The sequence below is a fragment of the Zingiber officinale genome, chromosome 2A (assembly GCF_018446385.1).
Source record: "Zingiber officinale cultivar Zhangliang chromosome 2A, Zo_v1.1, whole genome shotgun sequence".
Taxonomy (NCBI): domain Eukaryota; kingdom Viridiplantae; phylum Streptophyta; class Magnoliopsida; order Zingiberales; family Zingiberaceae; genus Zingiber; species Zingiber officinale.
The window spans coordinates 44,685,246-44,712,789 of NC_055988.1; the positions used below are offsets into that span (position 1 = coordinate 44,685,246).

The window sequence follows — 27,544 nt, forward strand, 5'->3', positions numbered from 1 at the left end:
TTCGCGTACTAGAAGGTGGAGAAGTCGACATGTCGGTAAGTAAGACTAGCTTAGGTTAGCAGGTCACACCAACTCAGGTTAGTAAGTCTAAATAACTCGGGTCGGTAGGTCAAACTGACTCGGATATTCAGGGTGGGGCCACATGAGTGCATCCTGACCTGGAGCTAGCTAGATATCCGACGATATCAGGGGACAAGAGCAAAATATAATAGTTCTGCTTGTGTTGCTTGATACAACACAATAGCATACCTTAACACATTTCATATGAGCTTTATACAAGTGATATGAAGCTTGGTAAAATGATACAAATACATGTAATGCAAATATAATGAGAAATATGTAAAATCATGGGTTTAATTACACTAATTTGAGTCACATATGTTGGGTGTTTTATGTGCATTTTAAATTTGTTTTCGTAAAACATAAAGCAGAAGCATAATAATTTCCTAAATTATTACAACACATGTATCACATACATATAGGATATACATACAAATGCGCAGACATAGCTGTAGAAAAAAAATTTCATAAAAAAAATTATATCTGTCGGATAACGTATAGAGGAAATAGTATCAACTAGCAACCTTTAGAAAGGTTGCCTCTATCAATATCCATGTCAAGATATCTTCGAGATGGCTTCGCTAAGTCATAGGTTTTCGTCTCTGATTTAGTACTAACCAAACAAAGAGATGATACAATCCAAGTGAGAGAACCTCCAACTCTCTTTGTGCTCGGCGGCAAAAGCAATCCGATGGCACAAGAGAGGCTGGTGTCGTAGGGGTTGTTCGGAGGCCCAAGAGTAATCGGCGACCAAGATAGGCCTGACAGGAACAGCAACATTTGTGCTGTTTTCCGGCGGCTAGAAGGCTGGCTAGAGGCTGCTGGCTTGCGGCCAAGGGGGAAGGTCGGGCTGGAAGGGTAGCCAGTGGCAAGGGCAGCGGTGGCGGCGGAAATCCTTGTGCAGCGGCAAGAGAGGGAGAGAAGAGAGGAATAAGAGAAAACCTAATCATTATTAGGTTTAATTACCATGAATAATTAATTAATCTCTTCTCCTCATGGAGGGTTATATACACACACCTTTTCACGACTTAGGGAACAAGTCATCTTTCAAACCCAAAACCCAATAGCAAACCGATTCGCTATCATTAAGTTTGGTTCAAAATCAAACCAACTTGATTCAAAACCAAACCACTCTTGGTTCATTATTAAACCAAACCAAAAGGGATCCAATCTTGCCTACCAGAGGAATGACCCACCATCGTTTCCATTCCAACAAATATCTTCTATATTTGAGCCTTGTTTGGTCCTACAGAATTCAATTTTCAAACTTATTTTAAGTCTTTCAGATATATTTATAGTGTGTGTGACCTAATAAGTTTCCGATTTACGTTGGTCGTCCATAATTAACCATTAATTATGAATCGATCACTAAGTGACACCTAGTAGTACATCATAATTCCCAATTAACTGAAAAATCATAGTTGATCCCACAACTAAATCTAAATCCTTCAGCGACTACGGTTATCAGTGCGTCTATTCCTTTAACTCATCTTATACCCACTTGGTTCAGGACATGGTCTATCTGTCAATCTCTACTACTCTGACTACGTCACACTTAGCCTAAGGAACAGTTTCTTGTCTTGTGGATTCAAATTACTCAAACATGTGACCAAAAAGATCATTCTTTTGATGTGTAGTGTTTTGGCCAAAGAATTACGAGGAATAATCTTGATAAGAGGCCTTAGGGTATACGTCTTCTTTATTAAAGGAGTGATGAATCCTTTATGGGCTATTCAAATACCATCCAGACTAACACCTCCTAGGAGATGTTTGCTCAAATGTAAAGTATAAATCTCTAGGACCAAAATGACTTGAATACCTCAAGTCTAAGGAAACTTGCACTCAAGTTGTAATGAGATCTTCATCGACATGTAGAGAACCACATGAAGTCTTATAGCAGGTCACATCCAATGAATTAACTACCCTTAACCAACATCCATATGTTAACTCTTAACATCCTAATGTTTCGGGCTAGTGAGGACCGACAACTTCGTTAAACCAAGGGAGTATAACATATGCTAGTCTTACAGAATCGATGATGTCCAATCTCATCAATTCATCGATTAGGAAATATTTCAGTACATTCATAACTACATATGAAAAGAGACCCACTAATTTGATTCAATCACAATTTCTCTCTCATGATATGCATTGTATTGTAGACTTCATTAATTGAGTATAAAGTCAATATCATATACATATAGAATGCACACTCAAATAAGAAATTTTATTTATCTAATAAATAATACAATATCTAAGGCGATTGCCTTAGAACACCTCTCAAATATAACAACATATGCAGCTAACAAAGTGTGGATCATGCATATGGCATATTTGGTCAGTATTTATACTTAATTTTTGTTAGTTCATTTAAGTAAATTTAAACTAAACCAAATTGATTGAAAACCTTTGCTTGGAACTCTTATGTGTAACTGTGACACTTGTTTTGCATGAGATAGATATGATGAGTTAATTTTTGTAACTTGTCAAATGACAACAATATGAAGATGAGTAGGCAACAAGGTTCAGTAGGACAGTTGATAATATATTTTTGGTATAAATTTTGAAAAAGAAAAAAAGAATGATTTTGTTTTTTTCTCTTTTGGATTAAAAAGATTACACCAAAAGATTTTAATCTCATTTTGAGAATTCTTGCAGAAAAAATATTGTAACTAATACAAGTAATAATTTAGATGAACACAAGTTTGACATAGATCTAATTTCTAGATGTAGACACACATCTCATGCATGGTGGATTTGTTTATCTAACCAAAAATATAATATGAGACATAATGTAAACACTGTAACTCTATAGGCAAAAGATTATTTCTAGTGATCTATGCTTTTTTCCCCTTGAAGTTTATCTTTTTTAATATATATCTATTTTGGCATTTTATAATTGTCAAAATCTCCTTCAAAGTTCTCAAATTGCGGTAGACTAAATTTATCTAATTGAATATGTACATATTGCTCTCAAATATTTATTAAAGATCTTTTTTAAATTGACCATACCGTATGTATAGTTCTAGCCAAAGACCGAAACATCAACACTCAAAATTTTAAACCTTGGTTCTTTTCTCATATTATTTATTGTGTCTTTTTTTTTTACTTAGTAAAATTCCATTTCATTTTTTTTTTTGCTCAACAAATTGTTCTTAGTTCATGCCCTTGGTCATAGACATGACAAATTTAGTCCTAAATCCGCTCATACTTTTTTGGGGTATTCCAGCACTTGCAAGGCTATTTGTTCAGATTGGCTGTCTTCTTCTGATGTCATCTTCATTGAGATTACTCTAATTTCTTAGACTCTTTGGAACATCTCCTAAAACCGTATTACCTTCACTGACATTCCTAAACTCTTATTAGAACCATCTACTACTCTATATCATTCCATATCATTAATATTACATTGTTCTTGTTCTTAGATATATCCATGTTGTTACATAAATTAAAAAGGTCACAAAAACTGAGACATGATCATGATGAAGTTGAAAACATAATACATGGCAGATACCAATCCTTTAACTTCATATCAACTTGTTGAAGGAGAGAGGATATAGAAAGATTCCTAAAAAGTCTCTAGTGTGAAATTCTCTTAATGGCTGCAGGATCAGCATGTGGTGGATTGATGAAAAGGGAGAAGGAAAGTGCTAGATGAGGTCACGGAGTTAACTGGAATGATGAGGTGAGATTTTGGAGATTCCTTTTTGTAGGAGCATTGGTAGCATGTATTAGACAGAGGAAAGACAAAAAAAATGTTGAACAAGGGTCCTAGGACCGATTGAAAAAATAATGTCTCACAGGACACAACATAAGTGGAAATGAGAGGGCAAGCAGATCTTATGGAAAGTTGTGCTACCAAGCATGTCAAATTAGGTTTTGGAAGAACGAATGCAAAACTCACATAACATATGTTAGAAAAACTCTCAGACTAGGTAGATTATGAAGCATAGGAGAATGGATCAGAAATTTCGCAACTTGACTAGAAGACTTGGTATATGGAGAATTCCAGGCCTTTGACACTATTGTTGGGAAGAGAACCGAAGACTGGAGGTTGGGGATTGCAGATTGTGGGAAGAACAAGAAGTATAAGGACTCAGCATATTCTGCTACAATCAAAGAGGAATTGCAAGAGTTGGGTGATGATGAATACTTAGAACATGATCAGGAGGAAAAGGCAGTAGTAGTTGCTGAGTAAAGTCAATCTTGATCCTTTAAGTCTTTGCCACTAGCTGTAGTATCCATGTGGCTCTGGAGGGGATGATGCCTCAAAGACAAGGACTTGAAGGGTGATAAAGGTCTGAATCCTAGCAATTTGGAGGTTGCAGGATTAAGAGTTTTTGAGGAATGCAGAAAAGGTGGAAACTGCAAAAGAAGTTGCTTGTTTTTGTCATCATCAAGTAGTTCTAGAAGTTTAGTAGAAGTGGTAGATGATGCCAAAGCATGAGTAGGTAACAAGCACAAAGTGACTCTCTTATGAATTCTTCTAGAGATCACTGCTTATCTGAGGTACCAAATACAATCAGGCTGACACAGGTTAGATGAGCAATGGGTGTCAGAGAAAAGGGTGTTCAGGTAATGATGACTGCTAAAAAGACTTGGAGGATGAAGAATGGTATTTGAGGGAGCTTCTCTATTTGAGGGAGCTTCTCTCAAGCTCATAGTTCTTACACTCATCCTTAGGTGGAATGGGTTACATCCTCGTCACCTTTGATACGAAAGAATTTAAGGTTATCTCAATGAGCAAGAGATGATAGAGATGCGGAACTTGATGAGTAACTGTCCTACATGTGATGAGAGGTGCTGAATTGAGTTGAGAGGGAGAGAGAGAGGAGAGAGAGGAAGTGCTAGAAAATTGATAGGTAAGGGGAGGCCATCATTGAGATGGCTACCTTCCCTATGAGAATTACCTTTTGAAAAACCTAACTTTGAGAGGTGGGAGGCTCCATTAAAATGGAAGAGATATTGTTTTGATCTCAATATTGAGGGGAGGTTGTTGAAATTGACTACCTCACCCATGGGAGTTTCCTTTTGAAAAACCTAACTCCAAAGAAGGGAAACTTTAATATCATGTTGATTAGGATAGAAAAATATTGCTTTGATCTCATTATTGATAAATAAGTGGAGTATTGATATATAGGAGGTGTCATCATTGAGATGACAACCTCCCCTATAGGAATTATCTTTTGAAAAATTTAACTCTAAAAGGAAGGAGGGAGGCTTGATTAAGATGGAAGAGAAGAAATATTGTTTTGATCTCATTCTTAAAAGAGGGGAGGACATTACAATACCTTATACCCCTGAGACTTTCCTTTAGGAAAGCCTAACTCCAAAGGAGAGAAACTTTGATACCATGTTAATTAGGATGGAAAAAAAATATTATTTTAATCTCATTATTAGAGGGCCATTACATAGTGTAAAAATATTTATTGTATTAAACATATAACTCTAAACGTGAAATCATGGTTTTCAAAATTGTTATGGGTAGTGGGATAAGATTGTCAATGAATCTGAGTATGGCTATAGGACTGGTGACATCAAAATGGTAGACATTAAAAATAGTAAAACATTAGGGATTTTGAGGATACTTGATTCCCTCTTGATCAATAGTGTTGTCTGGATGAGATGCTTACTAAACAAAGTTAATTCATTAATCTTACAATGAATCTTAGGTGGCGAGGAGGTGAAACATTTAATCTAGAATTACAAGAGCATTAAGGTCTATCTTGGCTTCCTGTATATGACTTCTCTAGTATTCAAACTAAGATCCAGGAAGAGATTGTTTGATTAATTGAATTTGACAATAAATTTTATTTAATAAAATTTCAATCTATTCTCTCCTTTTCTTTGACATGCCTTTAATCCATTTAATGCATTTTTTAATGGTCATAACTTATTTCTAGGTGATTTGTTTGAATCTCTACTTATTTAAACTTATTCATTGAGCTATATGAGCTGACTAGTTGCTTTGTATAAGATTAACTCAGTCTTTGCTGGTATTAGTTCAACTTAGGCAAATATCGTCACCTTGTCTTTTAACATTTAATGTGGGACTAAACTCCTAACATTAATAATTCTGAACTCTTAGTATAAAACAATCATCATCCTTTAGGGTATCTTACTTAGGGGAGACTAGAGTATGAAGGTTAGAAAGGCAATTTATGATTTTAAATCTAGTTCTTGAATTTTGTTTGAACAATTTTGTGAGTGGTTGGTTACACAAGTTGTTCTTAAGTGTAGGAAAACATATCACTTACTCTTTATTTGATATAGTACCTCATCAAGATATCATCAATCCAAATTAATGTAATTTGTGAACCACACAATAACTGATAGGAAATATTGAAGTTAGAGCCATAACTTTGTGTAGATGCATTGACAAGAGGAATGGAACTGATTAATATGAGAGCTCCTCAATTGTAAATTAGAATGCTTTTTTTATAAAAAGTAAATTTTTAAAGCAATTCTATAAGAACATGGGAATTTAATTGTTATTAGATAGTAAGTTATAACTTGATTGCTAATTGTGTTGATGGAGGAAAGTGGTAGTCTCCTTTAAATGTCTACAAGTGTAGAAATAAAGACTCCAAAGTCCAATTTTTAATTTGTCATACTTAGAAAAATGATGAGCCTATTTAGCCAATAATGTGATAGTCCAATAGTTTCAATGTTTGAAAATCGAAGTTTGGAAAGACGAAGAGTTGGAATATTGAAAAGTAAATGTTTGAGAAATTGACGCTTCAATTAAACGAGTCATCATGAGTCTTTAATTTAGTCAAGAGTTCATCAGTTAAGGTATATATTTGAGTTCTTTATGTTTTCTATGTTCAATGAGTCCATCTACCAGTATAAATATTTATGTTTTCTGTACTGCTAGAATATGAAATAGAGTATTGAGTTCTTATGATATTTTTTTAGATTTTGTGATGCCTTGGATTCCTTAAGTGTGATGCCTAAGTTTTTATCCTTTCTACACTTGTTTACCATTAAATTTTAGATTCCTACTCTATGTACTTTAAAACAATTAAGCTCTCTTCTCGTATTGCATCATATTTTAGTATCAGAGTCTAAACTAATCTGCCTGTCAAATCAGGTAGGAGATTTAGAGGAAAATTAACTGATAGTCAAGATGAGATACTCATTCGCATGATAGACAACTTGATGAATGCAAATTCGTCTAAATGGTGTTCAGGCGCCAATTTCGTAGTCTAAAAGTGATCAAGTCCAAGAAGAGTAAGGAGAAACATCTCGAGCAAACAACAATGGTTTCCTACACTTCAACAGCAATAACTTTTTGAGTGGGCTAGAGGATTTCTTAAAACAAAGAACAATCAAGATGCTGCCAGGGATATGACAAAGAAAATTTGAACTGAGGTGCTATATTTTGAAGGGAAAGTGGATCCCACTGATTTTGTTGATTGGCTTGCAATAATAGAATAATATTATGATTGGTACGACGTGACAAATGATCGGAAAGTAAGGTTTGCTTGAATGAAGTTTGTGAGTTTAGTGAAAATATGGTGGACTAGTGTTGAAGCAGACATAAGGAGAATGAGACGACCACCAATTAACTGATTATAAGAGATGAAGGCTAAGCTATTAGAGAATTATTTGCCAACAAATTGTTATGATAAATTATGTGATTACATTAAAGTAGAACAACGTGGATATATGTAGAAGGTCGATGGAGTCAAGTTGTTGAAGAACCATAATAAACTCTTACTAGATTTAAGGATGGTCTAAGGTCTAAAATTAGAACAGAATTGTTGAAATAACAACTTTATAGCCTGGAACAGGCTTTTTAAGTTGCATTGGAAATGGAATACTTGGGTATCCATTTAATTAGAAGCTTGGAGGTTTAGCAGCTAATTCAAAGAACTAAAGGATCCATGAAATCAAACCACCTTCAAAACCACTTGAATCTATAAACAAGGGCAACAAATGTATCAAGTGCCTGCAACTAGATCACATTACTTACAATTGTCCTAAACAGAAATTGAGCATTACCCCAAAAGTTGAGGGTGAAGATTAGCGACAAACATCTAGTGGGGATCAAGTACACATGCTTATCATTGATGGAAGAAGCTGCATGAATGTTGTTTCAGCATCTATGGTGGAGCATCTTATACTTTCTACGCAACCATATTCACAACCATACAAGGTTGGATAGATAATACCTCTGTTCTTGTAACAAAACTGTCTTATTTCACTTTCTTGTGAAAATTTTGGTGAATCTATCTAGTGTGATATTATCACTATGAAAGTAACTCTTATACTTGGGAGAGCTTTGTTGTATGATCAATATGTGCATCATTGTGGTAAGGAAAAAACATATACTATTATGTTCAACTACAAGAAAGAATTGTTGAAACCAATGCACACTACTAAAATGAAGAAATACAGACAAGTGAAGGTAAACATTATTGCTAGGGGTACAAATTGTCTTCACATTTTGACCAAGAAAATTTTTTAGCAAGAGAGAAAAGAGACTAGTGTTATATATACTCTTTTAATCAAAGAAGCTTGCCAAAACTTCCTTAGTTCCCCCAAATATCACTATGTTACTAAATTATTTGTATGATGTGGCTCTAAAAGAATTACCCAACGAGCTTTTACCTATGTGAAAAATTTAGCATGTTGTTGACTTGATACTTGATTCACAATTGCCTAATGTACCAACTTATTAAATAAATCCAAGTGGCCATGCAAAATTGAAAAGACAAGTGGATGTACTATTGTCCAAGGGTTTAATTTGTCAAACTTTAAGATCATATGTTGTCCTTGCATTGTGGACACCAAAGAAAGATGGTAGTTGACACATGTATGTTGACAGTTGTACGTTCAATAAGATCACCATTACATGTTAATTCTTGATTCTCCGCCTTGATGATATGTTGGATATATTGGTTGGTTCTCGTATATTTTCAAAAATTGATTTGGGAAGTGGATATCATCAAATACGCATAAGGCTTGGAGGTGAATGTAAGACAACTTTTTAAGACTAGAGATGAATGACTTGTCATGCCTTTTTGTTTTTTTTTTCAACACTCCTAGAATGTGCTTTATGAATAAGACACTGCAACAATTTATCAAAAAATTTCTTATTTATTTCAATAATATCTAATATAAAGTAAGAGTAGAGAAGATCATGTTACCCATTTGAAACAAGTTATAAGAGTTCTTCACAGGGAGAAGCTCTACATAAATTTGAAGAAATACTTATTCATGATTTCATTTATAGTATTCTTGGTTTATGTGATGTCAAAGTTTATAGGAAGATCCAAAATAAAGTCATTCAAGAAGATTGTTATCTAGGACACTACAAGAAATCAGGAGATTTTATCGACTAGCAATGTTTTATCAATGATTCATAAAAACTTTCGGCATATTATGGCCCGTATTAGTGATTGTATGAAGAATGGGCCAACACAACTTTACTAGCTTTTCAAGAAGGAAAGATTGGTTGAAACATCAATTTTTCGATTACTAGATTTTTCAAAAGTGGCATGTGATGTATGTAATGATGATATTGGAGACGTATTAAGCCAAGGACATCCTATTGCATATTTTAGGGAAAAGATGAATGAGACAAAATAACATTATTCCACTTATAACAAAATTTTATGCAGTAGTTCAAACTTTTGGATATTGGCCATACTAGCTCCTTCTCATCAATGAGCTTTTCATACATCAACTCTCAAAGAAACTAAGCAACACTAGAAATGAGTCTCCTTGAAAGAATATATGTTCGTAATCAACACGCAGGTGTTGAAACAAGGCAGCTGATGCACTCATTGATATATTCTTTCTTCTATGGTTGCACAAGTGTTGGGGTTTGAACTACTCAAGAAAGACTATTCTTCATGTAAAGATTTCAGCATTATATTTACTGCCTTGTTTGCTAGACATGGGGAATTCTCAAAATTGTCACTGCATAATGACTATCTCTTTAAGGGAACACAACTTTATTTGTTGAATGCTTCTCTTCATGAACAAAACAAGTAATGACTATCTCTTTAAGAGAATCCAATTTTGTTTGTTTAATACTTCTCTTCTGAGAAGGGAATATGGGAGTTACATGCTAGAGGGGTAGTAGGTCAATTTGAAGGAATAAGACTATTTTGGCTTAGCCTTATAAAAGATAATGCCAAGATTGTTTCTTGATATTGCACAAGCCCACTATTTAAAGTAAAGAAAAAATACAAATTTTCTACTTGTGCCACACAAATCATGGTAGGATCTAAGCATGGATTTTGTGCTTAACTTGACTATAACCATTAGAGAACATGTGTCTTCTTTAAGGAAGTTATTGGTCTTCATAGTTTTCCATTAACAATTGTGCCCGATCTAGATGTGAAGTTCACAAGCTACTTTTGGTGAACTTTATGGAAAATGATAAATAAGATGCTAAAGGTTTCTTCTTCTTTCTACCTTAAAAAATGATATATAGCGGTTGTTTATAGAAGTTTGGATGATTTACTTTGCTACCTGGTTATTGAGTATGTTACCACATAGGATCAAATTCTTTTTATAGTTAAATTGGCATATAACAATTCTTTGAATAGGTCCATTGGATGTAGTCCATTTAACATTGTTACAGGTATGCTTTTAGAAAGGTAATTTATTCAGTTCCTTTACTATGAGGCAAGACCAGGTGCTAAAGCTGGTGCTTTTAGCAAGCACATATAAGATATACATGACATGATGATGTTAGCTGAAAATTTGTTATAAGTAATGAAAGATGGCTTATGATGATATGAAATGAGAATTTCATGAAGGTGGTATGATTATAGTTTGTATAAGGCCAAAATGATATCCAAAAAGGGTTTATAAGAAACTTCACTTAAGGTATGCTGCTGCTTATGAAGTTCTAAAGAAAATAAACTCTAATGCTTATGCCCTTAATGTGCTAGTAGACATGGGTATTAGCAACATCTTCAAAATTGAGTATCTCATCTTATATTTTGAAAATGATGTGATGGTAAGTAATGAACCTAATGCTTGCTTGCTATCAGTTCCTACACTGAAAGAAGAAATTGAAGATGTAATCGACCATTGGTTTGTGTTAGAAAAGGGTGGCAGTTATTAGATGTATCTTGTTAAATAGAAGATACTATCCCTTTCTAAATGCACATGGAATGGTTTATTGATAATAATTTCTAACAGTGGAAGTGAGATCTTTTTTAAAGATTCTATGCTTTTTAACTCACCAATAATGAGTTTTTCTTAGTCAGGGAGAGTTGATACAAACAAGTGACAATCTCTTCTAGAAGAAATAAAGATTCCAAAGCCCAAATTTTAATTTATCATACTTTGGAAAGTGATAAGTATGTTTTGGAAATAATGTAATATCTAACAGTTCCAATATTTGACATCAAAGTTTGAGAATTGAAGCTTCAATTAAAAAAGTCATTAAAACTTTAATTTAGTCAAAAAAAGTTGAGTTAAATTAATGTGTATATTTATGAACCTTTTATGTTTCTACTTTGGAAGAATCCATCAATATTTGTTGTACTGCTTGAGTATGAAATAGAAAAAATAGTTTTTAAGAAATGTTGTTAGATTCTATGATGGTGTGATGCTTAGGTTTCTACAACTTTTTTGCACTTCTTTACCACTAAATTGCAGAATCCTACTCTACATACTTTTAAAGAATCTAGCTCTCTTCCAGTGCTGCATCATATACATAATTATAGTAATAATAGTTGGCAAGATAAGAACAAAAAATAAGAATGAAGAAAAGATACAATCTAAACTAAAATGGGATACTTTTGTAGTTTGATTTAGAAAAGGAAGAGATAGGATGAGAAAAATGAGTATTGATATTCCTCTATTTGATGTTGTAATATAAAAATGAAATGTGGTGGAAAAGTATATATCTTGGATATACTTGTCAATTTTAAATTTGTTGATACATCAATGATAGAATAATTTCTTATTGAAACCATTTGAAATCTCGTTTCTTACAATATGTATGTATATGAATGGATAGGAGGAAGATGAAAAAAGTGAGATAGGAGCATGTAATACACTTTTTCAAAGGAGAAAAAAAATTACGAATTAAACATGTCCAAACAAACAAAAAACACAGAAAAATTCAAGTGGATCTTGGTATTAAGGGGGATATGATGAAATTAGTAGATTCTACAAACTTAATTGGGCTCATCCTTACTAAGGAAATTTACGAAGTAGTAATTTCTAGATTCAAAGAAACCCTAAAATTGGGCAATCTTGAGCCAAATCTTTAGTGTGATAATGCAAAGTAAAATTGAATAAGGATAGGTGCAGAGGATCAATTGAAGTTATTATAATGAATAAAATTAATAGGTTTCATTGTTTGTTGGAATTCATCAATCAATATTATAAAATAGATGTTCCTATATGACTAATACCTATCTATACATACTGACATATTAGGTCAAATGATTCATTATAACTCAAATCCATTAACCATTATATTGTATGGATAATTGATGCAAGAGGATCCGAGTATTTAGAGACTCGGATTGAACCACGTGACCTATAATATATTAAATCGAAATTCGTTCAAAGATTTATAATTAGTTAGAGGTAGAACTCGTAATGGCCTAGTCTCGGCCCCAAAAAACGTAGTTTAAAGTCTTTTCAGAGGCTCTGAAGGTTTTTTTTGTCTTTTACTCATAGGATTTTGGGTCTATTTAAACAATTATTTAGTTGATATTAGGGCATTATTTTTTGTTTTGAATCAATTTTATTTAGCTAACCAGCGACGGCTTCTCTACATTTGATGATTTCTTATCTGCTCTAAAATTACTCTTTGAGACCCAACCTCCAGAATAATTGCTATTTTATCTGGTGTCAATAATAGTAATATGAAAAATTAGAACTGACGTTGTTCTAAATCAGGTCAAATGGAAGTTAAAGCCTAAGGAAGAGTTGAATATTCAATAAAATCATTCTAGAATTTGGTAAATCATTTGAGAAACTAATAAATTGAATGAGAAATAAAGAGTCACATTGCACATGTGAATACTGACAACAAGAAAACTATTAGTAAGAGAAAAATTTGTCGAATTTAGAAATCATGAAGGTTTTAGTCCCCCTTTATCCTAATAAAAAGGTCATTTTGCTTCCTAAATAATTATCCTCTATAAGAAGGATGAGCATTTTAATATTGATGTTTTTTCTAATGTTGATTATTTATCATAATAAAAGTTCTACTTAAAGGGCGATTATGTTGGAGGCAACATAGTAACATGGAAAAGTAAAAAAAAAAAACAAATTGTTGGAACATAGTTCACTGTTGGAGTAGAATATATGATAATAATACACATAACAAATGAGATGATGTGGATCAAGTCTTTCCTCAATGACTTTGGTTTTAGTAGTAAGGAACTGATGAATACGCATATCATTTTAACAACCATCTACATTGCAAGTAATCTAGCACATTGCAAATACTCAAGTGTTTCATGAACACACTAAATGTATCTTGGTTGTTTGTCACATAATTTATGATGATATTGTGTTTAAGCAAGCATGCTATATTCCTTTTCTGATGAACAAATTGTTGATTTATTTGTATCAATACTGTAAATCTATGTTTGTGTTACTAACTAGGCATGAAACATATATCTTTTGGGGGAGTGTCTGATATAATAGGAAGAGATAACGTAGTCCAAGTCATCACCTAACTTGTAGCGCTTATCTATTCTAGGGCTTATAATTATATTACTTGTAATCACGTTTTGATACAATTTTAATCTAGTATCAAATTATCTTTTAATTATATTTAGATACATTTTGTTCTAATATTTAATTGTCTTTTAACTCTTAAATACTTATTAAAGGAAAAATGAAATTTCCACATAATTATGCTACAAAGTAAAAATAAACATAAATTTATTGGGAAGACTTACAAATTGAATGGAGGTAGTATTATCTTTCATTATTATCTGATGCACCATCAACATTATCAGTTTTAAAATCTCTGACGTTCAGGATTGTTTATAGAAAATTTAGGTCGATAAATTATTGATTGTCAGAAACTTGTGATAATTTAGTAGGGTAAGCAAAAATATGAAACTATAAATGTTGAAGACTATATTGAAGCAAATTATGAGGATAAAAACTTGTTGAGTTGAGAGTATGATTTAATGTAGAGTCAAAAGGTAAGCTATGGGATTGAAATGGTAATAAATCCTGATATTAAATACTGTTTTACATGAATGTTGAATATTTTCTCTTAGCATTGTAATGCATTTTCCTAGTTGATTATTTTCCTCCATCAAATTTGTAGTTTTTCTTTGAATGCTAATTTACTTTTCTAAATGAATGTCGATATGGTATTGAACAAATGATAATTTGTGACAAGGCTACCATGTTAGGCTATGCATGTGGTTCTTTTGGATCACCATTTCTATATAATATGGAAACTTGGAGATAAATCTGCACTAATGAGGCTTCAGTCTTTTACTCTTTACCGTGATTATCTCCTATCCTACCACATGGTGTACAGACATTTCCAAAAGGGTATTCAAAATAGCCAGGCAATCATTTGTTGCATTTATAATTTTTATCTTCCCTTTACCAAAGTACTCAATGTTCCTTGCAGCATTGAAAGCAAATGCTTGGTCCAAGGACTTTGTGTGTTTGGCATCTTCTGAATTCTTTTGTTAATTACCAAAAAGAGTGAACCTTCTTAAGATCTACATACTTGGAGTGTTATCCTGTCAAATGCCATATCTATCATGAGCATATACGTAAGATTTCTGAAGTAAATCTGGCAGTATGATTCTTAGTAAAGCTTTAACTGCTTGCATATATAATCACATCTTGATCTATTGAAACTTGTTTTTTGGTTTAAAGTGTTTGAAGCTCTGCTGATCCTGAGCAATAGCATCCACCCAAAACTTTTTTGTGTTGGATTTGTAGTTTGACTCAATAAGCTGGTATTGCCTATGAGTTATTATAATATTTAGAAAGAACCTTTTTGATCAGGTATTATATTGTATTCAATAGTAATACTTGCTCATTTTTTACTGTTCATGCCAAATTGCCTGAAGTTGATTGTGGTACTTTTTTTGCAAAACAATATCGCCTCATGATAATTAAGGCCAATAGACCATACTTTTGACTGTTTGTTCTATCTGAATGTTACTGCACAATGAACTCATGTCTCTATACTTAACCAGATTAGTTCTCAAAAGAAAAAAACCGGTGTTATTGCTCCAAAGCGCTTTGTGCAAAGAGTGAAGAAACAGAATGAGTACTTCCGCAGTTACATGCACCAGGTAGTTTAATTTTGCTTAAGATCATGTCACATTGCTGCTTATTTAGAATTGATGATCACATTGCTGCTGCTTATTTAGAATTGTGTTTTTTCTTCCTAATTTGAGATTCAAATGATTGTGATTGGGCTTGTGCAGGATGCTCATGAGTTTTTGAATTTCTTGCTGAATGAGCTTGTTGATATTCTTGAAAAAGAGTCCAGTGCTGGGAAGAGTTCCAAGGAAACTTCGCCGTCTGGCAATGTTGCCAATGGGCCAAGCCATTCTGTAGGGAACGGTGCACTTAAAGAACCACTCAGTACATGGGTTCACAAGAATTTTCAGGTAATGCACCTTTTTTTTCCTTGTTTTTTGGTGAGATGGTTGAAAAGCTGCTTAAACTACGCATGATGATGCTAACATTAACTATATTTCTTTTTTATAGGGAATATTGACTAATGAAACACGGTGCTTACTTTGTGAAACTGTCACTGCAAGGGATGAGACATTTTTTGACTTGAGCCTTGATATTGAGCAGAATAGTTCAATAACCAGCTGCCTCAAGAACTTTAGTTCGACAGAGACTTTAAATGCTGAGGACAAGTTTTTCTGTGACAAGTGTTGCAGGTACCTAAGTTTCATCCCAAGTTAATAAGTGTGTTCACTGATAGGAAAATAAGTATTTGGTTATGATAACATTTCAATAGGTATTATGTGCTTTTGTCACACCTGACAACTTATTAGAGATTCTGTATCTTTGCTTCATGGTACTGAACTAGCACTTTTTGCTTTCTGTGCAAGAGTAAGAAAGATATTAGCAATACTGGTTTGCATGAGATGCCTTAATATTAAACAAACCAAAATAAATTTGATATTTATAAATGAAATCCTGTTCCAACACTGCAACCCATTAATATTTATTTACTATGGAATGCCATATCATACTGAACTAGGAGGCAACACATTCCGTTTTAGTAATGTTGTCATAGCATAATAAAGTTTGTCACAATTCATTGACATTTTGTACTTGCAACTTCCTTTGGAAAATTTAGTGGTAATTTGGTCTGAAGTCCACTTTGTTACTCCCTTTGCAGTTTACAGGAAGCCCAGAAGAGAATGAAGATCAAGAAGCCACCACATATCCTTGTCATACACCTCAAGCGCTTCAAGTACATGGAACAGCTTGGCCGATACAAGAAGCTGTGCTATCGGGTTGTGTTCCCTATGGAGCTGAAACTTAGTAACACAGTTGAAGATGCCGACTCAGAGTATTCGCTATTTGCTGTTGTGATCCATGTAGGGAGCGGTCCAAACCATGGTCACTATGTCAGCCTTGTCAAAACCCACAACCACTGGTTGTTATTTGACGATGAAAATGTGGAGATGATTGATGAATCCACCGTGCAGACATTCTATGGATCTTCTCAAGAGTATTCAGGCAACACTGATCACGGCTACATATTATTTTACGAGTCTCGAGGGGAGTTCAGATAGAAAGTTTGATAATTATATCAAATTTGTTCTCTACTGGCCATTTTTATGTAACAAATCAGAAGCTCTTGAGAGATGCCAAATTTGGTTATTGCAATGTACAGTGGACGGTGGAAAGGCACTGTCCATTTCTTTTACAATAAGGTAGAAATTAATGGGCCAAGTGTGATGTAAGAGTTTTAGGAAATAAATTACGTCGATCCAGCTCAACATACATGCAGAAAAAAAAATGGGTTTCTAAAATTTTCATATACGAAGTTTGTTCCTTCAGAAACTCGAGCTTTATAAATTGAAAATAATTTGTAATCAAATTTAAAACGGAAAGTTGATGAATTCGAATAATTTTTAATTGATATAAACTTTTTAAATGTAATATTTAACTGGTAGTAAATATTAGGGGTTTAAATGAACTAAGCTATTCGAAGTTCGATTTGATAAAAAATTTATTTGAGCTCGTTTAATGAGACTCGTTAAGATGAACAAATTAAGTTCAAGTTTTATAATATTTAGCTCGTTAACTCGTGAATATGATCGTTAAGTTTATGAATCAATTTTTAAATAAAAAAATAATAGTTTTGATATTGAATTTATAGATTTTAGGGTTTAGGGATTTTACACTCTACTTATGAAATATATAGATATATATATTAAATTTATTTATTAGAATAAAATTATAAATTTTAATAAGAATATTATAATTTTTTCTAAATATATAATTTAAGTTTTTAATAAATATTTAAATTTATAATTTATAATTATTAAATTCGTTTAGGTTCGATAAAAGTTCGAATAAGCTCGTGAGTTATGAATATATTCGTTAAATAAAACTCGAGCTCAGCTCGATTATAAACGAGCCAAACTCAAACATTCAAGAGTTCGACTCGACTTGACTCGATTACCCCCCTAATAAATATACTATATAAAGTTAATTAAATTCCACTCATTCTTTTTTCCTATATACTATATAATTGAAGTACATGAAACATTTACAAACGGGGTGTATAATAAATTTGTTAAATAGCCCATGTTTTTACAAATAAGAATAATAGTGAATGCTGGTTATTTATTGGGACAGAACATGCAAGCATACCAGTATTCAGGTCGCTCAATTACTCATAGTTCGATTAATTAGATGTATGATATAATATTTTTCTTTAGTGAGATGTAAATATGAGATGCGTATTGTTGAACTGTTCGTTGTAAGCACTTTTAAATTTATCTTGATGATTGATATAAATTTTTTATGCAATCCAATTGATCATCTTCGGTATTAGTCGTTCAAAAGTTTAGATACTTAGTACAAGTTAATTTTTTGTTAATTATTGTCATGGGAAAAGTATTATTTTATCAATAATTATGGTGATAGATATATCAATATTATGGCGAATGAGTGACCGTAACTCTCCGTATGGATATGTATCGCGTGGGCATCAATGAGTATTGAGCATGGGAAACGCCTGTATATTAATATCATGGTTCACAATAATTGACGCCTTGGTCTCTGTCGATGAAAGTGGAATCTATCGTGTATTTATATATAATCTGATTGGTGGGGGACAAATAGTTTGTAGCATGAATTAATGGTGACTTTGATGGATTTCTATCTGATGATGATGATATTTTGGTACATGCATGCATAGTTGAATGCAGTCCGAACCTCAATTGGCTTGCATCTACCGAAAATATTGAACTAGATAATATTAAATTTGAAATGATAGATTTAACTCTATAAAAACTTTTTATTGATAATTAAGATAAATTAAGAAGTTTTCGTAGGTCCTGAAGTTCAACATCTTATAGTTACACACTCTATTTAAAAAAAATCCCTATAAATAAATTGTAACTGGGGATCGAACTATAAATACGTAGATGATAACTTGACAACCTTCTGCAGCTTGCATCTATGTGTTTAGTCACACGATGGTTTATATCATTTATTATGTATACACTGATGCATATTTGTAAAATAAACCAAATCGTTCTTGACGTGATATAACCTTATTACTTATTTTTTCCCAATGTCATACCAGACATGATATTGAAAAACAATGTGCTCCTTAAACTTGTGATGAATCCCAGCAATGCTCATTGACACATTATTGATGATAATGACATAGATGGAGTCTATCTTATGCCAACAAATAAGATATCTCGAAATGCACATTCATTGATCAACTAGTTAGTTTCTAATGCAACATATAAAATATATAGTCTAAATGTAATAGTTTATCCTTTAGATAAAGAAATAAAAAATGATTAGATTAAAAATTATGAGATTTGTATCATTCAAGAATTACACTTAGAGCTCAAAGATTATTTCGTAAGGTACCATGTTACAGAGGAGGACATTGTACTCAGAGTATATTCAGTCCAATTTAACTGTGTTAATATTTTCATAAAATTCCGTATAGAAGTTGACTTTGGTAATAATAGAAGATAATTAAAAAAAATAGTTGGCATTTTCATAAAATTTCTTATAGAATTTGACTTGGTAATTAAGATAGACATCAAGTATTCTCAAATTCACTATCCATTAAAAAAAAATTTCAATAATATATCATAACTGAGACTCAAACTCTAAATCCCTGATCTATCACTAAACGACCTAACTAAATGAACTAATCATGACACCTTATCCCGAGGGCGTCATAGATAACTAGATATGTAAATAGATGGATAGATTATTATTATTTTTTAATGTTGCTATATGCTTCTCATTAATTATTTTTGCTTTTAGTTTTGAAAATGGAATTAGCCTAGTATCTACCATAAATTATATGAACTTATAGATGTAGGAAGCACTACTGTAATATATGACTATTGTATTAACCGGTTAACTTATTTATTTTTTTCTCCTAACCTACTCTTTTCCCTTTCTTCTTCCTAGTAATCCCTAAAAACTATTTCCTTTCCTCTTCCCAGCGATCCCTAGCAAGAAAAGTTACAAGTAACCTTCTTGTAAGGGGAGTTATATTTCAATTGTTATATTCATGTATAACTGCACTAATTCTATTTGTTTCTTTCACACATTGAATATAAAATTCAAAATCCAACTTATTTTTTTATTATTATTTACAAACTTTAACTTAGTTTTCCTATTATCAAAAAAGGAAAAATTGTTAGTACTGGGTGCATAACATTTAACCTAAAATGTTGATATGTGACTTGGTGAAAGTTAGTTTAGTTGTGATTTATCAGTTATGTCAAATGTGCATGTGTATGTTACTTGACAAGTATTGAAGTTGTGAACTGGGCAATGACTAAGTTCTAGTAGAATTAGACATCTGAAGTCTCGATTGGGAGTTAGACATGAACTAAGTCTTGGTTGGATACCAAGCAAGAAATTTCTAACTAGAGGGTAGGTGAATCAAGTCAAATGGTGAAGGCTTGGTAGACAAATTCCTAGATGAACACTAGATGAATCAAGTATAAGTGGTGAAGACTTGGCAGACAAATTCTTAGCCGAACACTAGGTGAATCAAGCCAAAGTGGTGAAGGTATGGCGGACAAAAGTGTAGGATCGAAGAAGCGCTAGGGGGGATAGCGTGTGTCACTTTTTCATGGGTTTTGAAAACTCAAGAGATAGCAACGAAAATTAAAAACACACGAGCATAATGCTAACACAATTTATTTTTATTTGGTTCACAGCCTGTGCTGCTAATCCAAGGCTCATGATTGTTAATCACTTCTGATGGGCAATACACTAAAGATTCAAAATAACACAAATCCGAGTATGAAAAAGAAATACAAATAATACAAATACCGACACCAAAATGGAGTAGATGATAGGATCGAGTAGCGCGATAGAGGGAGGGGGGGTGAATATCGCTTCTTTTTAAAAATTATTCTTTTCTTTTTAAGTCATAATCGTGCAGCGGAAAATAAGAAAAGAGACACAATCGCTTACTTCGTTCGGAGCCTAGCTCGACTCCTACTCGAAGGCCCGCAGTCCTTGACTACACCGATGGGCAAAACACTATAATCTTTTTTCCCGAACTCCTCGGAAAGAAGTGAATCGTACAAGTACAGATATATAAGATAGTAACACTTCTACTATCTTACAGAATTAAAGTGCAGTACAAAAATAAAGCTATACCGACAATTGCAGAATTTAAGTTGTAGCTCGGTCGGCAATCGGATGAAGTCGCTTGCAAATTTAATGAAGACTTGTAGCGTGGACAGATTGCAAACGAGCACAAGAGTTGATCAGAAAAGTTGTTCCCGCCTCTGTCTTCGAGCCTGGTTTTATAGGAGTATTGAGGGTTCGGTCGACCGATCCCCTGTTCGGTCGACCGAACCAACTTCGATCACCTCCAGCTGGCAATCTGACGCTGGCTCGTAATTATGCTTTAATTTGCCTTCAATGGTTCGGTCGACCGAACCCTTTTATCGGTCGACCGAACAAGGTTTTTCCTTGTTCGCTGAAATCTGCCGAGATCACCCTTTAATGTTGATTAAATGCTGATTGGATCGGTCGACCGATCAGCCCTTCTTTCCTTTGCTTGCTGATTCGGTGCTGATGAACTGGCTTGCTGAGTCAACAGGTTCGGTCGACCGATCAAGCTTCGACCGGACTCTGGCTCAGTTCTGATCTGGACTAACTTCTGTGCTGATCTTACTTGGTTCGGTCGACCGGTCCTCTGGTTCGGTCGACCGATCCGCCTAGACCTGCAAAACAGTGTTAGAACAAAAAACACCCTGCAACACAGATGTTAGCATAACAGTATAATAATGCATGAATAATAAAAGAACAGTAGAACTGTTCTTGATCTCAACTTGGAAACCTTCTCGGTTTCTTCAGTTGGATCAGCGGCCTAAGGTTGTTCCCTCTGGGAACCCGACCTCACTGTCGCTCCTCCAGTTTGCTTACCTCAACCTACCTGCCAAACTTTGATCCTCCAGATCTAGTTTGGACTTCTCACTCAGCCTTGATCGGCTCCCCAGGACTTTTCCTTTGATCTTCGGTCCTTCAGACCTCTCGATCACACTGCCAAGCTTTGTCTCCCCTCGACCTTCTTGGACTTTCACCTGGGTTCCACGATCTGCTAAGATTTCTTCTGCCTAGCCTCCAACTAGGTCTTTCCCGGTTGAGTAAACATTCGGCACACTCAGTAAACTTGTTAGATCACAACGAGACTTAACTTGAATCTTTGACAACATCAAAACTCAGGTTTGATTCTGGTGCAGTTTGCACCAATAATCTCCTCCTTTTTGATGTTTGGCAACCAAGGTTCAAAGTTAAGTTTAAAAATATGCAACAGGTAAATAAACAAGCATACAAATATGCAACAAGTAAATAAGCAAGCAATTTAAATTCTTATTTCTCCCCCTGAAATAAACCTCTCCCCCTGAATACACTATCTCTCCCCCCTTAACACACATCAAAAATAGGGGAAGACAGAACAAACAAAAATTCAGAAAATCAAATGTTAGAAAAAAGAAAACTCTTAGTAAAAATAACCATTCAAAAATTTACGAAGGTAAAATAATTTACTAAGGTAAAAAGTCTAAAAAAAATTTTACTAAGTTATAAATTTTGAAAAAGATTAATTGAAAAATATTTTTTAAGGAAAAACAATTTTACTAAAGTGTTTTGTGAGTATATCTATATAATTTTAAACAATTTTGAAATTACACTATAAAAAAAATGTTTTTAAAAAAATTTGAAAAAGATGTTAAAGAAAACAATTTAGAAAATTAAATTTACTAAATTGAGAAAATTTGTAAAAAAAAACTAATAAAGTATAAAAATAATTTTTGTAAAGACAACTCCCCCTAAAAATGATATTTATCCTAAAAGTCCAAGCATGAGTAATAAAACTAAGGAAAATTTGTCCTTATGATATAATGTCCAACCCTTGTCCAAGGCCAGCTATCACAAGATAGTAGTAATTTGACTCAGGTTGGTCAATTTGAGCATTTTATAACTAGCAAGGTTTTACTTACTAGTCAACTCAAATTGATCAATGTTTATTATTTAAAGCCCAGATTTATAGCGATGCACTGACATAAGCATCTGAAATCTAGGGCTAGGACCTAAGCATCTCACCCATTCTAAGTTATCAAACAAGGGATCCTAGTGTGCTTGTGAGATGCTGGCTCCTAGAACTATAGGATCATGCAATTCTACGGTAAGACCTAGGCTATTCCAAAAAAATAAATTTAAAGAATTTTGAAAACAAAAATTTTGAAATGGGGATTTTTACAAAAATAAATTTGAAAAATAGACTAGATAGTAATTTTCATAATCAAAGAACCTATTCTACAAAATTTATCAAAAACTACTAAAGACTGGAAAAAAGAAACACTGAAGATTAAACATAGTCATAATTCAAGGTAAGTAATAGATACAATAAGTCACAAAAGATAAATCCTTAAATCACTCATCCTCATCCTCATTGTCTCTCAGATAATCAAAAATCCTCTGCTGCTCCTTTTGTAATGCATCAGTACGTTCTATCATCTCATGACAAATATCAGCAACTTGTCCCTGAAGAGAGCTGTACTGATCATCCATTTTTGTTTCCAATGAGTCAAAGCGACTGAAAATATCATCTCGCAGACGGGTAAAGAAGTCACTAGTTGGAGGAGGAGCATATGAACTGCTTTGAGGAAAATCGAAGAAGGGTGTCATGGCAAATCCAGGATCAATGACCACAGGAGGAGGCGCAGTAACAGGAACCGGATCATCCTCATCAATAGGATCGTCAACAACCGGTGGGATGTAGTGTGGATGTGTTCGTTTGTACACAAGGCCTTCAGCGCTTGTCTTAATCCCAGCCAAGGATAATTGCCTAACCCCGACAAGATCAAAGTCAGACAACTCAATCAACTCGCCTCGATGAACTCCTACTCCGAGATTGGCAATATAAGCAGTAAGAACATGACACTAAATCATATGAACCTTAAGTGAAGTACTGTACCCTGAATAGTAAATGATAGATCTGAATACCCAGTAGCCTAGGTCAAAGTCTAGTCTGTGTTTAAGGGCGTACATAAGAAAAAGATGAACTGGACGCAAAACGCCCTGATCTCTAGATGATAAAGGATAAACACAAGACACAACCATCTTATAAAAAGCATTATCTCTTGGACTAAGAGGTACAGTTGACATTTTTTTAGGACGAGGTTCCTCAAAGAAGTCAGTATACATGAGATCTAAAGTCAGATGAAAAAAAGGAGCAGGTAATGGATCAGGAAGAGACTTACTAAAAAAGATACGGTTAACTGACGGTCGGATCCGTAGAAATCGAAGAAACATGTCAAGATCAAACAACATGTCTCGAGTAGCAACTCTAGTCCTAAAATGATGGGGATCAAGTTCGCACAAGTTGTGGTAAAATTCTGAACAGAGAATAGGATTGTATGCATGTCTACAAAAGATGACGCTATCAAGTTGATAGTATTGATTGATCTCTATGACCTCAGGACAAAAGGTTTGATAGAATTGGAGATCCAAACAACGAGTACTGATAACCTTAAATTTTTTATTAGGAAAGGATAGATGCATTTCTTCGGTAGAAAACCTAGGATCTTGGCTAGGATTAAGAGAGCTAGCCTCTCTTTGTGTAATAACTCTACTTTTCTCACTATAACAAAAAAATAAATAATAATGCAATAAGTAACTTGTGCAAAAATAATTTTAATTAAGTTTAAAATTGATTTGGTTTGAATTAGATTAGATTTGAATTTAGTTAGGTTTGAATTAAGTTTTAAATTGAATTAGTTTGAATTAGATTAGAATTAATTTAGTTCAAATTTGAATTAATTTGAAAGAGGTTATTGAACCCATGTTAGATTCAAATTTATCTTTGGGTTAATCAAGCAGACATCCTAAGGATAAGTTTCAGTTCAGTGGCGAGGCATATGGCCTACTTGAATATCATTAGACCTGTGAGATACGGCAAAGTAAATAACTCATAATAATTTACGGGAATTTTTAGATATTTTTCTGGATTTATTTGGAGGACGTATGACCGTGTTTAAGAGGATAAATTATTAGGCTTAGGATGGTGTTGGAAATCATCATTAGAGTTAAGGGTTGGGAAGAACTTAAACACCATCTCTAAAAGAAGCTACAGTCTCCCACCGAGCCCTAAAACGCCGACTCCCCTCTTCTCGGGTCATTTCCTCCCGATCTCGTCGACGGACGCAGCTCCGATTCACGGCCGCGCCGGAACGCCGGCGCTGTGTAGCAGGGCGAGTCTCCGACTTCCTCGACAGATCGGAGGAGGTCTCACCGACGGTGTCTTTCCTCGAAACCGCCTCTTCGCCCAGGGGATTTCCGGTTGGGTGATGAGATTTGGGTCCTGTGGACACGGGGGGTGATATCGCCTGTTCCAAAGCGATGCTGGACGGGGATTTGCATTTCAAGGAGCTGACTCGTTTTCCCGAGCTTAGGGCCAGGATGATCTCGTCAGATTCTCTTCGTCGATGGTAGAAGCTTCAAGCATCAAGGTATTGAGGTATGGATTGTTTGATTTGGGTTTTCTGTTAGCAATATAAGCTGTGATTGGTGACCAGATGAGGGGATGAACGGGTTGTGGGTTGGTTGTGGCAGTGGCTTGCTGTGAAGGGCTAGATCACAATTCCAGTGGCTGTTCTTCATTTGGGAACCATTAGGTAAGGTTTCTACCACTATAGATGTTAGGTTGCAGATCTAAATGTTGGTTTCGGATTGAATTTGATACTGATTAGGTAACGTTTGGGATGCTTGTGATGCATATAGCTCTGTGAGAGGTCGGATCTGTGAATAAGCAACATTGGGCAGCATCAGTGTGCTAGTGTCGGCGAGTCCATCTTCTGGCAGCGAGTCAACAGTGGGGAGTTAGGTAAGGTATGTTGATTCTGTTAGAAGTTGGAATATTGGAAGCAAATGGGAAGTTGTTTTGATAGATGTTCAGATGATTGATAGCTGTTGGTTTTGTTTAGGGAGGGGATAACCTTGCTCAATAACTGTCTGTTTGTATCTAGTGAATAAATTCGTGATTTGGCAATTTTAGCAATGTTAAGGTTTTGCTGGAGTTGTGGGAATAGAGAATGTAAATTCGGAGTATGGATTGGTTTTGGATAGAGCAGAGGGGATTATTTGGGTAATGAATGAGTTGAATTAATTATTTGTCTCGTATATTAGATTAGCTAAAATATATATGTTGACGCAGGACATTGATCAGGACGAGCGTCGTGACGAGATTGGCGTTGGATTCAGCCTACACTTAGAGGCGGGTACTTCTTGACTTGCTTCTTTAGATATCGATCTTAGTGCATGAGTTAGTTTCATATATGTAGTATTTATCTTGACTCCACTCGTCTTATTTCTTGTGCTTGATACTTTATCCACTCAATCTTTGAGATACTCGTTTTTGTATCTATACAGTCTCTCGTTGCTATTCAGGATATTTAGCAGATACCGAACACCAGATAGTAGATATTAGATACTGGATAGATAGATATCAGATACCATGTTTACTTGCTTTGACTGCTATCTATTCATATTTCTTATTGAGCATGCTGGCTTCATGTAGCATACCTGTTTCTATTTATATATATATGATGACTGTTGCATTGTTCGCATCATGTCATTGCATACATTGCCGACGATCCTGTCTCCCTTGTGGTTGAGGCGGTTGTTGGCCAGGGCCGCACGCTCGGCCACTCATGGGTAGTGGTAGCTGGAGCGTGCCGCTTGTCCTGTCATGCCCCCACTCGCACACTCATGGGTAGTGATAGCTGGAGTTGCGGGCAGCAGGGACCCCCGTCGCAAACGTAGCTATTCAGCTACTATGCACCTGTCCATCCGGTCACTCGAGAGTAGTGGCGGCCTTTGGGTGGTACAGTTGTCATTGATCCGGCCTCTCGACCGTACAGGGGTCGTGGTGCAGAGAGGTGGCGGAGTGACCATCCGTACATACGCTGTTGTTATTATATCTGCTGGTTGTTTACTTATGCTGTCGTTGCTTATCTATGCTGCTGTTACTAGCTTATGCTGTTGTTGTTTGTTTATGCTGTTATGCTTACATAGGTTGAGATTTATACCTGTGATATGTGTTTAGACACTGACTTACTGTTGACATGTATATGTCTCACACGATACCATGTAGTTATGAGCAGTACAGTAGTAGGACTTTGCTACACTTTACCTTTTACTACTAGCCTAGGTTATGGAATCAGGTATGGATATGTTCTTTGATTACACGGTAGTATCTGCTATTTACCTTTCTGAGATTGTATCCTGTTGTATTTATGCTATTTATGTTACTCATGCACAGTCTATTCTATTACCCGCTGAGTCTTTATACTCACCACCCACATTGGTAATTTCACCAGGTAGCTGATAGCGATGCTAGTACACTTGGAGGAGGATCCCAACTGCCGGTCCCACGTCGCTTCCGAGGACGGTTTTATGATTTTGGTTTTCATTTTATTGTGAGTTAAACCTTGGAATTTAGCATTGTAATAATTGGGCTGTGGACTTGTTATTTTGTATTTGGTTGTTTTGTCGAGGAGTCAAGCCAGGCCGGCCCGCGGTGAGTTTTCGTTACTTTATACTTGTTATTCTTGCTTTCCGCTGTGTTTGATTTTACAGCCGTGTAGGCTGCATATTATTTGCGTGGTTGTGATTTTATTTGCATATATATTATCTGTTGGTGATGTATATCGGTTCCATTTGTCACTGCTACAGGGGAGGTGTTATCCGATTTTCGTCGGACAACCTTACTCTCGGGGCGTGACAAGACCACTTGCTG

The 27,544-nt window shown here is 34.6% G+C and overlaps 1 protein-coding gene and 1 long non-coding RNA gene across 3 annotated transcripts in view; both read left to right on the top strand.

The window, feature by feature from the left end:
- The window catches only part of LOC122041085 (ubiquitin carboxyl-terminal hydrolase 4-like), a 35,540-nt gene extending 18,527 nt beyond the window's left edge, over positions 1-17,013 (top strand). Inside the window, exons 3-6 of the mRNA XM_042600654.1 lie at positions 15,234-15,332; positions 15,468-15,653; positions 15,754-15,935; positions 16,403-17,013. Coding sequence (XP_042456588.1) covers positions 15,234-15,332; positions 15,468-15,653; positions 15,754-15,935; positions 16,403-16,802 — 867 coding nt within the window. The 3' untranslated portion in view covers positions 16,803-17,013. The remainder of the gene's footprint in view (positions 1-15,233; positions 15,333-15,467; positions 15,654-15,753; positions 15,936-16,402) is intronic.
- A 7,813-nt stretch (positions 17,014-24,826) lies between these two features.
- Positions 24,827-26,019, top strand: LOC122039613. Of its 2 annotated transcripts, none has more exons than XR_006128268.1 (4): positions 24,827-25,264; positions 25,360-25,421; positions 25,528-25,635; positions 25,961-26,019. It is a non-coding gene; the product is annotated as an uncharacterized LOC122039613 (long non-coding RNA). The 2 variants fall into 2 exon arrangements; XR_006128269.1 differs by having other exon boundaries at positions 25,528-25,630.
- The last annotated feature ends 1,525 nt before the right edge of the window (positions 26,020-27,544 follow it).